Source organism: Apostichopus japonicus, chromosome 14 (assembly GCF_037975245.1).
Source record: "Apostichopus japonicus isolate 1M-3 chromosome 14, ASM3797524v1, whole genome shotgun sequence".
NCBI lineage: Eukaryota > Metazoa > Echinodermata > Holothuroidea > Aspidochirotida > Stichopodidae > Apostichopus > Apostichopus japonicus.
The window spans coordinates 22304311-22319238 of record NC_092574.1 but is presented as its reverse complement, the minus strand read 5'-3'; the positions used below and the strand labels follow the sequence as shown (position 1 = coordinate 22319238).

The 14928-nt window shown below is 37.0% G+C and overlaps 1 protein-coding gene across 4 annotated transcripts in view; it reads left to right on the top strand.

Annotated features, from left to right (window-relative positions):
- LOC139979362 (ATP-dependent DNA helicase DDX11-like) overlaps positions 1-14928 on the top strand; it is a 54785-nt gene that overhangs the window by 14708 nt on the left and 25149 nt on the right. For 2 of the 4 annotated variants that reach the window (XM_071990078.1, XM_071990076.1), the window contains exons 2-4: positions 8799-9005; positions 9596-9711; positions 11694-11799. In XM_071990078.1, coding sequence (XP_071846179.1) covers positions 8847-9005; positions 9596-9711; positions 11694-11799 — 381 coding nt within the window. In that variant the 5' untranslated portion in view covers positions 8799-8846. Of the gene's footprint in view, positions 1-3435; positions 3589-8798; positions 9006-9595; positions 9712-11693; positions 11800-14928 lie in introns of those variants that run through there. The other 2 variants (XM_071990074.1, XM_071990075.1) reach the window with 2 other exon arrangements.

Sequence of the window (14928 nt, the reverse complement as noted above, 5' to 3'; positions counted from 1 at the left end):
GACTTTATATCTACGAGTTATCAGATAATTAAGAGAAAGGAGTTATAACGGAAACCGTAAGGGGACTTGCGAAATTTCGAGTTACTGTATTAGAATACCATGATATCTCGACAAAAATACGTTTCTCTTTGGCCAAGTTACAGACTTACCAAAACTCGACAACAGGAAGAAAAAAATGATATTTTTAAAGTTGAGGTTTGTCGAGTAACCAACTTACGCAAACTAGACAAGACAACATACGAATTGATTCAAGCTCAAAAAGTCAATATATATATATATATATATATATATATATATGTATATATATATATATATATATATATATATATATATATATATATATATATATATATATATATATATATATATATATATATAAGACCAGCCACAGTTGGTTTCATAGCACAATTGTACAATTGTTTAAGGCGTCCATACACACACACGCGTTATGATAGACCATATATAGTATATATATATATATATATATATATATATATATATATATGTATATATATATATATATATATATATATATATGTATATATCTGTATACATGTATACATGGTCTATCATAACGCGTGTGTGTGTATGGACGCCTTAAACAATTTTACAATTGTGCTATGAAACCAACTGTGGCTGGTCTTGAACTCGACCGAGTCATCGGGGAACATGACGCATTTCTATATGCGAACCGCACTAGACATATGTCGTTCGGTGCAACACTGTCATCCAGAGATAAAATGTTATACACCCCGACTTGAATGCTAATTGTTACCCCAAACCTAGTACCGTAACTCAAACAATGAATCTAAAAATTAAATTCCGCAATGCGATTTGAGAATTTAGAACATTTCCTGTGAATATCATGTAGTTGATCCAAGGGCGTATAATTGCCGGGGAGGGGCGGACGTACCCATCACTTCCTGAGATTGTTCCCATCTGCATGAAAACGCGCGTCCCACAATCCTACGCCCACCCCTCTAATCGCTTATCGATGAGTTACGAAACTACACTTAAACCGTAGTACCAAGACTTTGACAAAATCCGGCAACACACCACTTCATCGATAACAAGTGATCGGGTTGTGTTTTAGTGACGTTTAGAGGTCGTGCACTGACCTAAATGGAGTGTGACCAATCCCGATTTTGCAATTTCCCAAAATCAGGCCCCGCAAAATCCCAAGAAATCCCAAAGACACTGTACTGTATGGACATATAGCAATATCTAGCGATATCTAGGGATGAAAACCCCAAGGTCTTCTCTAAACTGAAGGCAAATAGAAAATCGAAGCCATCACCTTGTGTAATTAAATTAAAACTGTGCGTCTTTCGATATCAAAAGAATGTGGGGCATTGCCAATAAACAGATAAAAGTTCATTATTTCAGTCTCATATCAATTATTCGAATTTGTAAAGCAAAACAGAAGATATCACATCATATCAGTGAGCATGAAAATGGCGTTCCAGGAGGAACAGCCTCCAAACTGTCCATGTGTATATAGTGCTCGGTTTCGGAAATATCTGGTATTTTTTCTATTTCCTTCAACGGAGTTTAATGCAGGAGATGCGATGAGGTCGACCATGATGTGTGACTGGTGACAATCTTCCAAAAGGATATGGATGGGTAAAAAACTTTTGGGAAATACTTGGTTCTCAGGCATCTGGTTGGTCATTTTCAAGCCCGAGATGTGCCATTTCCGGTGATCTATGGGGGTATCGAAACCAGAAATTTTCTTGTACGCTGCGCGCCAACCAATAAATAAATAAATATATATATATATATATATATATATATATATACATATATATACATATATATATATATATATATATATATATATATATATATATATTGTCGTTTACTTCCATTTCATTGACAAAGTCAGTTCAAAGTATCTCTTTCGAGATCCGGCTTAAGGAATCACACATGATTTCGAGTTGGTTAGCATTTTAATTGGTCCCTAGAGTAAGGCAAATATGTCACCAAGACAGAACTAGTGTTGTTCGATACAGGGGAAGACGCCTACAGTGGAATTCCGACCTAGGCTTACTGGTTTCGAACCTCTGGACATACAATCAGCGTCCATAGCCTATAGTGGTTAGGGTGCCCGCATATAAAGCCGGAGGCCGGGGTTCGAATCCCGGTGGAGGCTGGAAGTTTTTTCACTGTTCTGGATTTTTCAACTCACTAGTTGTTCCATAACTACTCCCTGATCATACCGGCTTACATGTAAACAAACACAAGAATTCAAATTCTGGACTTTGTGAAATCGTCTGCGGTGTGCCTCAGGGCTCTGTATTAGGTCCTTTGTTGTTTATTATATACGTTAATGATATCTGCCATGTCTCCAACATCGCTCATACAGTCTTATTTGCCGATGACACCAATCTTTTCTTTCACTCGAAGAACGTAAATTCACTCCAAAGTACTGTCTCTTGTGAACTGGATAAGTTTTGTAATTGGTTCGCAGCAAACAAATTAAGTATTAATATTGATAAGGCTAAGTATATTGTTTTTAGTAGTAGAAGAGCGGTATTTCGTTGGGATAAGGAATTTACGATGGACGGTAAAATAATTAAATGTGTAACTGAAACTAAGATTCTTGGTATTGATATTGATAGCAAACTTTCTTGGAATAACCATATTTCGTCAGTATGTAACACTGTAGATAAAAATACTGGTAAATTATCTAAACTGAACTATTTCCTCACACAGCATGTCCTTAGAATGCTTTATCAAACATTAGTTCTGCCACACCTATCCTATACTGTACAACTATTTGGTCTGGTACATACAATGTTAACATTGACCGCCTAAATATTCTCCCAAAAAAAAAAGACTAGACGTCACATTGCTAATGCCCCACCACTTGAACATACTAGTGCCTAGTGGAATATTCAAGTCCCTAAATTTATTAAAACTTGGTGATATTATAACAGTCAAGGTTGCTACCTTTGCTTACAAAGCATGGAAAGGATTACTGCCAGTCACTTTTAAGGACTTTATATCATTTGTAGTAATCGAGTCTTACATAACCATCACACAAAACAAGCCGACAACGCTCATTGCAATTTTTACCATAGTAACATAGGGATATTTGGTCTTCGTAATAGAGCAATACAAATTTGGAATGATCTATCAAAAAATTTGAAGTATATAACTTCAAAACCCACATTCACCAGACATTTGAAAAAGGAATTTATTAACTCGTACTAGTATTATATAATCTATTCACGTATCCATCTCAAAATCATTAGGATATTATATCTGTATATTTAATCCTTACGTATATACTGTATTACATATATTTGTATATTTTTCTTTTCTCCCAGGGATTTTCCTTACTTGTTAAGTCTTTTAAGACTTTATAGGAGACTTCCTTTCCCACTGTACACAATTTGAGATAAATAAATAAATGAGTTATACAGAAAAATATATTCGTCGATGAAACGTTCGTTTGGCGTTCCAGGGAGTAATCAAAAGGTTCGTCTTTTGAAAGTGACATGAGGAACCATCAACCATAACTTGTATTTTCATCTGCTCTGCCTGTTCAATATACACAGTAAATCTGCTGTTGGGAATGGTGAGGCGGGTTTTCGTATTCTTTCGAGTAGTTATTTCTCTACTCGTTTTCCTTCAGCGGGGTTCAGTGGCTACGTTGTGCTCCAAAGTTCCTGAAAATATGTACTAGTACATAAGTAGTAGTACTACTCTATCATTTCCAAGCTAGGCATTATTAGGTAGGGCGTAATGTCCAATTTCACGAAGTACAACCAGGGAGTTGTTATGGAATTACAACTCCCTGGTACAACCAACAGTACTGTAGCCTATGGCTCTCTAACTCTATGTCTAAACGTCTGCCACTTACAACAATATAGTCCTTGTATATGGCATTTTATCTGACTCTGAGTCAGTAACATACTAAGAATTACTATGTTTAAGCATAACAAAGTAACAATAGCATAGGCCTAGGCTAGGCTTCTTTGGGGGGTGAATAAGACCTTAACCTTAAAACCCCATTTTGCATTCTTTTGTATTCCATTATAAAACTGATCCCTCGGACATAACTCGGAGTAGCTGCAGAATACCCCGCTGGATCCGAGATTGTGGTTTTCACGGAGACGAACAACGGCCAACGCAGTCTTATAATGTGCTTGAGTAGATGGCACTATTATAGAATTGTTAGGACTATTGGACTTAGACAATTTTTCCCTTTTTCGAATGTACAATGCATATAAGTGTAAAACGGGCGATATCCAACGGGGTACTTGGTCCGTTTGGTTTATGTTGCCGACGAACCAACAGACTACGCAGTCATTCTGTACAGAAAAGTAAAGCCAGAAGATGTGGGGTGACATTCAACGGGAATGTGGGGATCTGGGGCGACACCCAACGGGCTACGTAGTCAGAAGTGGTGGATTGGGAGTTGAAGTATTAAGTAGCGACGAACCAACGGGCTACGATCCAAAGGGCTACGAAGTCAGAAGTTCCCTATCCCGAACCCTAATCCCTAACCCTTATCCCTAACGAAGTCAGAAGTTCCCTAACCCTAAACCCTATCCCTAACCCTACCCTAACCTTGTTTTTAAGTAAACCCAACGGGCTACGAAGTCAGAAGTTGTGGAATGGGGGTTGAAAAATTTAGTGGCTACGAGCCAACAGGCTACGAAGTCATTCTTTCATCCACTTTAACCTCGTAGCCCGTAGCACCTATTTTGGTTAAGTTTCAATAACGCGGGGTATTCGACAGCTATGCCCATAACTCTTCAAACATTTTTGAAACAATATTATAGTTAATAATCACACAATCATGGTGATGAACTTCTTCACAAACTTTTGGCACATTTAAAGAAATCAAGCCAAGATCACTTGAACACAAAGTGTCAGATCTTTGTTATTGTTTTGCTCAATATGATCACTTGGATGTGGGCAGACGTATTAACCTTTTGGTTTATAGTTGTACTGGCTATAGGCCTATATTCTGACTAGACTATATATTTCACCATATCTAGCCCATTAAATACAGTAATGTCTCTCTCCCTTTCAGCCAACATTCTCATAGCAAAGAAAGCTGATTGAAGGACACATTATACAATTATCCTGGAATCATTAGTTGCCTCTCTTGCACTGAGTTTATAGGGAAATTGTTCAAGGTATTTAGGTCAAAACAGTTGCTTTCTGTAGGGTGCGTTGGTATAACTAGATAACTGTATACCGGATGACGAGTACCTGAAATTTTCGCGGAACCGCTACTTCCAGCGTTAACCGTAATCAAACACTACCATGATTCAATGAACCTATGGACACTAGCGTAGCCTACAAATGTATATATATGCAGTTGTATGACAACTTTCCCATCTCTGTTTTTTCTTTTACAGCAACTTATTTATAGATTTGATTAAGAAGAAAATAAAGTATGAAAAATCAGTGTTGTTTATGTCTCTTTCATTTCAACGCAAACGTACAGTTTAGTACACTCCACTACAGGGCCTAGTCCAACCACAAACAGTTCAGTAGCATATAATCGGTATGGGAAATACCAGGTAATTAAGTATTTGCATAGAATCAGTGTCAGAACAGGTATGGATATACGTAATGCGCAGAATTGGTATCAGAACAGGTAAGAATATACGAAATGCACAGAATCGGTATCAGAACAACACACCAGGTACTGTTTAGTTATAATGTACTGCAAGGGTGAGCGCAGAATGGGTATATCATATTGTAGAAGACAGTGTAACTAAATACTAACAAAAAGGGTAATGAGTATAGGTATTGCACAGTATCGGTTTCTTCCCAAAATAACTTGTTAGGGCATGTGTGAAAAGGAACTGATGATAACTATTTGGCGGGAAACTGTACCTGCGAGTACAGTAGAACTATGCTGAAGTTTGAAAGCAATAAGCCGTAGTAAAGTGTGGGTATTATTACACGAAGTGACTGGGGAATGGCTTTACTTTGTCAAGTAGTGGTCTGTAAAACAGAACTTTGGGGGTTTCTTTTCTTTAAAATGGTACTCTCAAATGTAAAGAGAGATTAAAATGTTAGAAATGCCAAAGCTTTGTATCATTGTGAAAGTAGTGAGCATGAAAATCTCTTTAATGGAGTGTTGTTTACCGGAACCTTGCAGTTGATTGTTATGATATATTTATTTTCAAAAAAATTAATTGATCAGTAGGATTGGAAGAAATTTTGGTTCTTTTCAGAAGAAGTGGTATTTTTTTTTTATGAAAAAGTGTTTGTATTGTGTGTGATTTTTGGTTGTTAAAATAGGATTTAACTTGTTGGTAAATTACTTTATTTAAGTATATCGCAAATGTTGAAAATTTGGGTACTTAAACATTTAAACAATTAGAAGATAATTCTAAACATTTAAACTAAGTTTCGTTCGTTTACACGTGTAAACAGTGGCAGCGGGAATTTGTTGAGCTCGCGTGTGTTATCTGGGTCAATGTTTTCATCAGGTAATATTTTTACTGGGTATTCAAGGTTTGTTTGGGATATACCTGGTCATTTTGATATACAGTTTTCATTGAAGACAGATTTCAATACCGTCGGTATGGGTATGAATGAAATACCCGGAATACAGACTCACTTGTGATTCAGCTAATGAGTTTGTACACACACAGATATTTTTGTTTGAACTTTTTTCTCCTTGATATTTGAGAATGTGCCATGCTTTTTGCGATGTGGTCTTATTAAAATACTACACAATAGTGCTCCTAAAAATTTTTATCCCATCAAGACCAAATGCATAGTGGGGCTAAAACGATGTAACATCGTGGGTTCAATGTGCAATGAGCTTCTTTATAACACTGTCAACTCAACATTGCAGATGCATTTAGGCTAACTAAAAATATAAAAAATGAGAAAAGTTCTTTTCTTGCAGATTACTTGATCATAAATACATGATTTAATAAACATACATTATTGTCTTCTAGCTACAAGTAAGATGAAGACCAGTTTATTTCCACAAAGACAGGGCCTAAACAGGTGGGAAAATATCAATGCAAACTCATATCAGTTGACAAATCTCATCACTTTCAGACATTTCAGCACATTTTGACACAGGAATGATGCGTCAACTCAAAGCACAGTTTCAATGATTAATTAATATTTCGTTTTGGTCTTAAGTTGATGCTCAGATGCAGAGTAAGGAATTTTAAGTCTAAGACTTTGATTTGAGAATGACCCAGCAGATTGTGTGGACATTATAATCTTTTGTTCTTACACACATGTTTAAAAGAAATTAATTGTATATAAGGCTAATATTCTGAAGTGAACAATCAGAAACAAAATGGGGTCAGCTGGCTTAAGACTCGACTGGGTATCCCCACATCAGGATGGAGGGTAACATCTCTCAACTTGTCCTCCATTCTATGATTACCAAATTATGGAACCTCAAAATTGTCATAGTTGGTACCGCATCAAAATAGCTGTAGACTGTAGGCTCCTACATTTTCCCTCTACGTTTAATCGGTTAATTTAACATTTACGCCTTTGTACAGTAGAATAATGGTTTGCTTACTGTACCTATATATTGAAGTAAAATGACCATTTGTAACAAATATATTTGACCACAAGCTAAGAAATATGTTTATCGAACATGGAGTCTGTAGAAGAATCAACAGCTTACTACACAGTGATAAAGCATGTGCTGATGTGCTAGGGCAGCCAGACAGTCACGCAATGGGGATCAGCTTCAGCAACGCTACAGAGGGCAATGTCATAGCAGTCCTAACAGTGCCATAAATACACATGAGCTATCTCGTTTACAGATCTGGATTTTGTATAGCATTGTATGCATCTAAATTGAAGCCTATTTCTCAACCATAATGTACCTCCACCAGCTTAGAACTATGTATAGCCTTCTAGTATGTCGGTTGAATTCATTGACTTGACCTTGCACACTCTTTACATTAAAACTTAACCTTTTGTAAGGAAGGATCTCATTAGGTTAAGCTGTAGTAGTAGTAGTTGTAGCAGTAGTAGTAGCAGTAGCAGTAGTACAGTAGTTGTTGTAGTAGTAGTTGTAGCAGCAGTAGCAGCAGTGGTGTAGGTAGGTACTTTTGAGTGGGGGGGCTAAAGACTTATGGCCGGCCTGGGGGAGGGGTTTAGGGGGAGGGGGTGTCCTCCTCCCCTTTGGAAAGTTTTTGCATGTCCAGGTGGCCTCAAATGCAATTTGGTGCAATATAGCACACTTCAACACCCACTCCATTTTGTAAATAATTTTGCATTTTCACTTGGCCTTAGATACAATTTGGTGCTCCAAATGAGATTTTTTTCTGCCAAAATGTTCTGAGCACCAAGGGCAGTTAGTTCCTTACTGATGATTATCCACAATCGCACAAACAAGTCATCACCATACTAGTTGAGAATAAGATTGGAAAAAATCATGACAGATTATTTTAATTTTTGAGTGTTATATTAGACTCGATCACTCCCTGATATACAGGATATAGAAATGAAAAAGGGGTTTTCTGACTTGCAATCGGGGGGCGGAATGATACTTCCGCTCCCCCCCATATTTTTCACTGGGGGGCTGGCGCTCCCCCCCGGTTCCTACACCCTTGAGTAGCAGTACCAGTAGTAGTAGTTGTAGTAGTACCAGTAGTAGTAGTAGTATGGGAAACATGTAGTTTTAAACATGCAAGGAAGAAACAGAATATTTTGGTCATCTATTCCTGATTCTAGGCATTCTGTACCTCTCAGACTTTAAACTGAGGTCAATAGCCTGGTTCTCTTGTGTAGCTATCCAACTTATATCGGCATGCCTTTGTCTTTCATTGAACTTGTAGACAAAACGTTTGATGGATGAGGTCAGGTAGGCTACTCGCGGGCTCAAGATGAACTGTACCACAGCCGATGCACGTCAAACCACTGTTGGGGAGGTGGAATTCCCGTTTCCATTCCCACCATACCCTATTCAAGAAGATTTTATGCAAAACCTATATTCAACATTGCAGGATGGAAAAGTTGGTATATTTGAAAGTCCCACAGGAACAGTAAGTATGTATGCATATATTTTTGGCACCAGATGCTTTATCGCAACTTGTACACTAGACAGGACATCTATTGTTGCTCTGAAACTTGAAGCTGAGGCCTGCCTGCATTACGTGCACAGATTAAATGCAGATCAGTCATATTTAAAAAGCATTGATTTGAATTTTGAGAAGATTAGATGTGCTTGGACCTTGCAAACGTGATATATCAAAGAGAAAAAATACTGAATGTTTAAAATAATATAGCATAAATCCATTTGCCAAGAACGCATTCAAAATGTTGTCTTTGGATGCTTTGACATCTTCCTTTAAGGAGGTTCAAAATCTTCAAAGTGGAAATATTTTTTCCCTATGTAGAAAGGCAATTTTGAATTCAGCAGTCCCTTGCAGACAGCCCTTTGGCAACCTAATGTAATGAGTACAGTATTGCACCATAAAAGTGAAGATAAAGATCAGTGTGTACTAGATAAGGATGTATCTTTTTAAAAAAAAAACGATGCAATAATTAACCTGTGACATTGTCTCACAAAGCTATGACAGATGTCGAGGCACACACTATAACATTTTTTATTCAATATCATTTTCATTGACAGGGTAAATCATTAAGTTTGATTTGTGGTGCTCTTACATGGTTGAGGGACTTTGAGGAACAACAAAGAAAAGAACTAGATAGTCTAATTCAAGAGAATTCTGACATAAACTCATCCAGGTAACTAATATATATTATGTTGATCATATTATTGTTTTAGAATCAGTCTCCTGGTCAGGCTAAGCTGCTTGAGATTGAAATACACTACATACCAGAAATGTGAAAACAACAAGGTTCAATTTGTCCAAAACGTACAAAACCTCTAAATTGTAAAGTCACACTCAGCTTTTCATCATTGAAGTAGCAGAGAACATTTCATGAAAGCCTTTTCTGGGAGCAATTTGATGTGTTACTATCAATAAGAAGGTATTGTTGGATGCAAAATCAACCAATGCTCGATAAACAAAGAATATTAAAGGGTGTTAAGACTCGCGCAAAAAGAAACGACTAATGTCGGTAATCTGACTTAGTTTTGAATGAGGTGTAACAGAAGTGTTAGACACCACCATCGATCCCAAAAAATACACACACAGCTTGCTACCATCGGTAATTAGACACTAGTGTACAACCAGTACATACAGCTGCGGTCAATACCCACAGCACAGTGTAAAAACGATACAGCGATGGACATCTCAGGTCCAGCTAAAGATAACAAGGTATCACGTTTCATTACTGTCTGCATATTTTAGCGACAAGAAGAAAACTTCACCTGCAAGCAACGGAAAATTAACTTTGTAAAGATGGCTGCACGCTGTTTGGTGCGAGTCTTCAATGCTTTAATGCATCCATGTGAAGTGACAATTCAGGATCTTTGACTACTTTTAATCATGCTCAAAAGTTGGGGAATTGGTAGAGTATATACAAAGCTGAAACAAAATTTTCTGCATAATCCTGATTTATGGATTAAAGTGTTATCAGGGGCACCTCACGGCTGCCTTTAGAATGACTCTATTCAGCATACATGTTCTTCCCACTATGCTGTACATACTGTACAGTATAAAATAAATGGGCAGCACAGAAATATGACACTGCATTAAATTAACAAGATGTTCTGTGACATTTTTAAGACAAGTAATATTTAGCAAAATAATATCCTGTGGAACCCGTATGGGGTAGGCCAAACACCAATAAGGTGTTTAAATGGGAACCAGTGGTCAGTTTAAACAAAAAGTTTAAATTAACAGTCACAAACATGATATCTAATGCTTAGCATGAAATTATTTCGCATTCAATTTTTGTGGGGGGAGCAATTTTTGAAGAATGAAATATTCTGTTATAAAAGATATGGTTTCTGCATACAAAAAAAAACTGGCATGCATCTCTGCACTTGTATTGCAAGTTGCATGTTTTGCATGGCATTTGGAGATGTGATACTGGACGAATTTTTCTCTGTACTTTGTATTTACTACTTCTGTATGTAATGAAAGGTTGTACATACTGTACAGTACAAAATGGCCACATACAGTAGTACAGGCCTTATGGTACCTTATTCTAAATTTGTGATTAGCCAAAGGCACACTGTACATACAAAGTTAGTGTTCTGTAGGTCCATTGACAGTGCAAGAAATGTGCTATACACCATTTGTGGTTAACAAAAGCTTCAAAGATCCTCTATTGTAGGCTGAGGTCCATGGGTGCCAAAACCCCACCCCTCTCCCCACCATTGTTTGTTGCGGATGACCTTTTATCTGTTTAAGGATATTTGTTCATTTTTATGACTTTTTCCAAACAGACAAGCAAAAGGAGTGTTAATAAAAGCTTCTACATGCATTTTTGCATTTTTATCTTTATATTTCTAATTTATGCTCATGTTACATCATCCAAACCACAATGCATTTTGCATTCTGGTTATCTTTGTATTTCTGCTTTAAAATATGCAATTACACTTCTTCTGAAATACAAATTTGACAATACTTTCTGCATATTTCTGCATATATGATTATTACAGAGCAATGTTGTTTACATGGAAAACAGGACTTAATATTGAGACTCCCTCCCCCCCCCCCCTCCCCTCCACCCAGTCGTTGTGAAAAGGAGGAATTTGTGTATTTAATTCCTTCCCATCAATCTCATGCTAATCTCTGATTCATTTCTTACTCCAGTGCTGATGTCAACCAAAAGACACAGAGTGAGGTGAAATCTCAACCAGAGTGGCTGTTTGAGTTTGATTCCAAGAAGAGCAAAATTGAAGAAGAGGAAAGGTTAAAGGTCATACCATTTCTTAGACTTCCATGATTGAATCTCTTTCATTCACCTGTGGTTAACTCATGTACAAAGTTTAATCTAATCATGATGTTTTTGTTACTTGCCCCTCTTAATATCAGAAAGAAAGCTTTTGTGCTCAAATGATATCACCAGTTGCTCCCACCCCCCCCCCCAAAAAAAAATCCAAAGGAGGAAGAATTTATCTAAAGTCTTGAAACTTTCTCTCCTGGTGGTTCTGATCTTCCACATTATTCGCAACTTATACAAACCATTTTGTCAGTGTGCTAGAATTATTTGAAGTTGGGTGTAAAAGCTGTGTTTTTTTTTCTTCAAATTTGAACATGAGTGACCACTGAGGTCCACTCTGATGACCTTTATGCTGATATAAAAATAAAAGAATCAGCCAAAAAACTCACTGCAAAAGTTGGATTTCCACTTACACGTTTCGGAGGTGACATTAACATTTTACATGTGTTTGGGAGGTGACAAAATAGTTTACAAGTTGTTGTTAAGGTTTTTTTGCCAATAACTCTGTAAACACTTAAGTAAACACTTAATCTCAATGTATTTTCATAACATCTTTAATCAAACACTGATCTAAATAAAAACATTTATGCCAAATAGTGGAGAATGTACTTCCACGAACCCGTACAACTAGTGAGACAAGTGAGTGAATACAGAATACACTAGTTTTATGTTATAAAAGATAGGTAAATGTCAGGTAAAGCACATATATGTGCATTTAAAAAGCGATTGTTGTAAACATTAGGTTGAATTCTCTTACTGTAGCGCTCATATTTCAAATGATTATCTCACATAAAACATATTGTATACCTTCAGTCTCTTTTGTTTCAGAGGTGACGCTAAACATTTACACAATCCAGAGGGCTTGATTCATTCTAAAACACAAAGAACTTACCTTGGAAAGTATGAAAAACATTAGTAGGACATTTTGATAATATTTTAATGACATTCATGATATTGGAACCATGACTGCTTTTGCTGCCATCCATGATAACTTGGAGACAATACTGTATCTGTTCAATATTATTTGGTTAAATTCACACTGTTTTGGGCTAATTACATATGAAATATTTTACCAGAAATAAATGATTAACATTGTGTAGCCATTAGCCATTGTGAAGGCTAGTTCCAGTATCATTTATGTTGGCTACACTTTTGGCAGTGAAAGTTACTGTCACATTCCTGTAACCTTTTACAAATTTGTAGAGGACATTCATTCTAATATTCTGGAAAAAAAACATCATTAACCTAACCACAGTCTATCAAAGTTTCAGTGAAAAGGTAGGTTAACACTTGTCAAAAAATGCATAAATTGAAATTAATTGTCATACTGGTTGCTACACCATTACAGAATTACTGTTCTATGAGTTTCAGCCAAGGAAGATGTTTATGGATAAGTAGAGATCACATATTCCAACTAACCTGTTTCGGAGGTGACAAGGTGTTTCGGAGGTGACACATGTTAACGGAAAGTTAAGAATCTCCCAGAAATTAAAACGACTGGTCCTGTTGTCACAACTTTTACTCAAATTTTACGGTAGGGGGTGAGGTATATTTAAATAAGTTCAACATGGCTAAACTATTGTTAACATAAGACTTGGGCTGAAGAAGCTTTGCTTCGGAGGTGACACAAAAGCTAACGGAAAAGTTAACATTAGATTTGAAATTTATGCAATTTTTTTAAGAATTCCAAATGAAAAATATTTTAGGGCCCAGATATTAGACACATTAGTTATTGTAACAATGCAACCTTAACAAAATGTACACTGATTAACAAGAAATTAGTTGCAGTCAAACTTAGGTACCAATTGTTAACGGAAAATGTCACCTCCGAAACGACAAAATCTAGCAACCAGTCCTTGGAGAAGAAAAGGAAAGAAACCTGAAGAACACAATCACATTTTAGCTTGGACACTTGTTGATAATATCAACCAAATAAGAACTGGAAAATATCTTCCTCCAAAATGTACAGGCTCTGACAAAAATAGTGTGATTGAGAGTGTACGACTGAACTAGCATATTTTAAGCATATTTATGGCCACCAAATCCACCTGAAGAAACCGAGAAATATCGTTAATTAAGCTACCCAAGGTAGACTACACTTAGGATGGTCAAATGGCAAAAAATCTAAGAATTCCGGTATTTGGTCACTGAGTTACAAAGCAATAAGTACCAATACTGAAAGTTACACCACTGATTGTAAAAATGACCATATGGTATATGGATGCATATTATTGATCCTGCTATCATCAATTTTCAGAAGGGTTGTCAGGTTACAATGGTCAATTGACCTGTTCTGGTACTTGACTTTATGGGACATATTTCCCTCAGTTGCTCCATGAATCAGGTGATTCCATATACAGTATACAGGGACGTATCCAGGATTTTCTAACCTGGGGGGCGCGCGAATTACTATCTAAGCGAAGCGCCACCATCGGTTGGCGCGCAGCGCACAAAAAAATTTCTGGTTTTGATACCCCCCAGATCACCGGAAATGGCACATCTCGGGCTTGAAAATGATCAACCAGATGTACACTTTTGCCTGAGAACCAAGTAATTCCCAATAGTTTTTTTTTTCATCCATAACCTTTTTGAAGATTGTCACCAATCACACATCATGTTCGACCTCATCGCATCTCCTGTGGGTCATTGCTTTTGTAGGTGATTCTACGTCGCGGCCCACAATACCCGTCAGCCCCATTTTTTAAGGTTTTAAGCCCATTATTTGACCAGAATTTGAAAATTCACATTTCTCATGAAATAAATTCACTTCAAACATACCCATAATGTTGCACACATTTTCATCTATGGACAACCAATATAGAAAAAACCCCTTCAATCCCTAACAGACCGGTCAAAATTGCACGAGCAGAGGGAAGTATGTTTAAGATGTTGGTCAGGGAATTTTCGAATATTCAGACACAGTTAATTTATTGGTGCATGGGCGCAGATCAGTCTTGGATAATGGTGGGGATGTGTGTCTGTTCTCTGATACTACCTGAGCGGAGCGCGACCATGGGTTCGCGCGAAGCGTAGAAGAAATTTTCGGGCAAATATACCTCCCAGATCACAGGAAATAACACTTCCCAGACCACATGATGCTCCCAC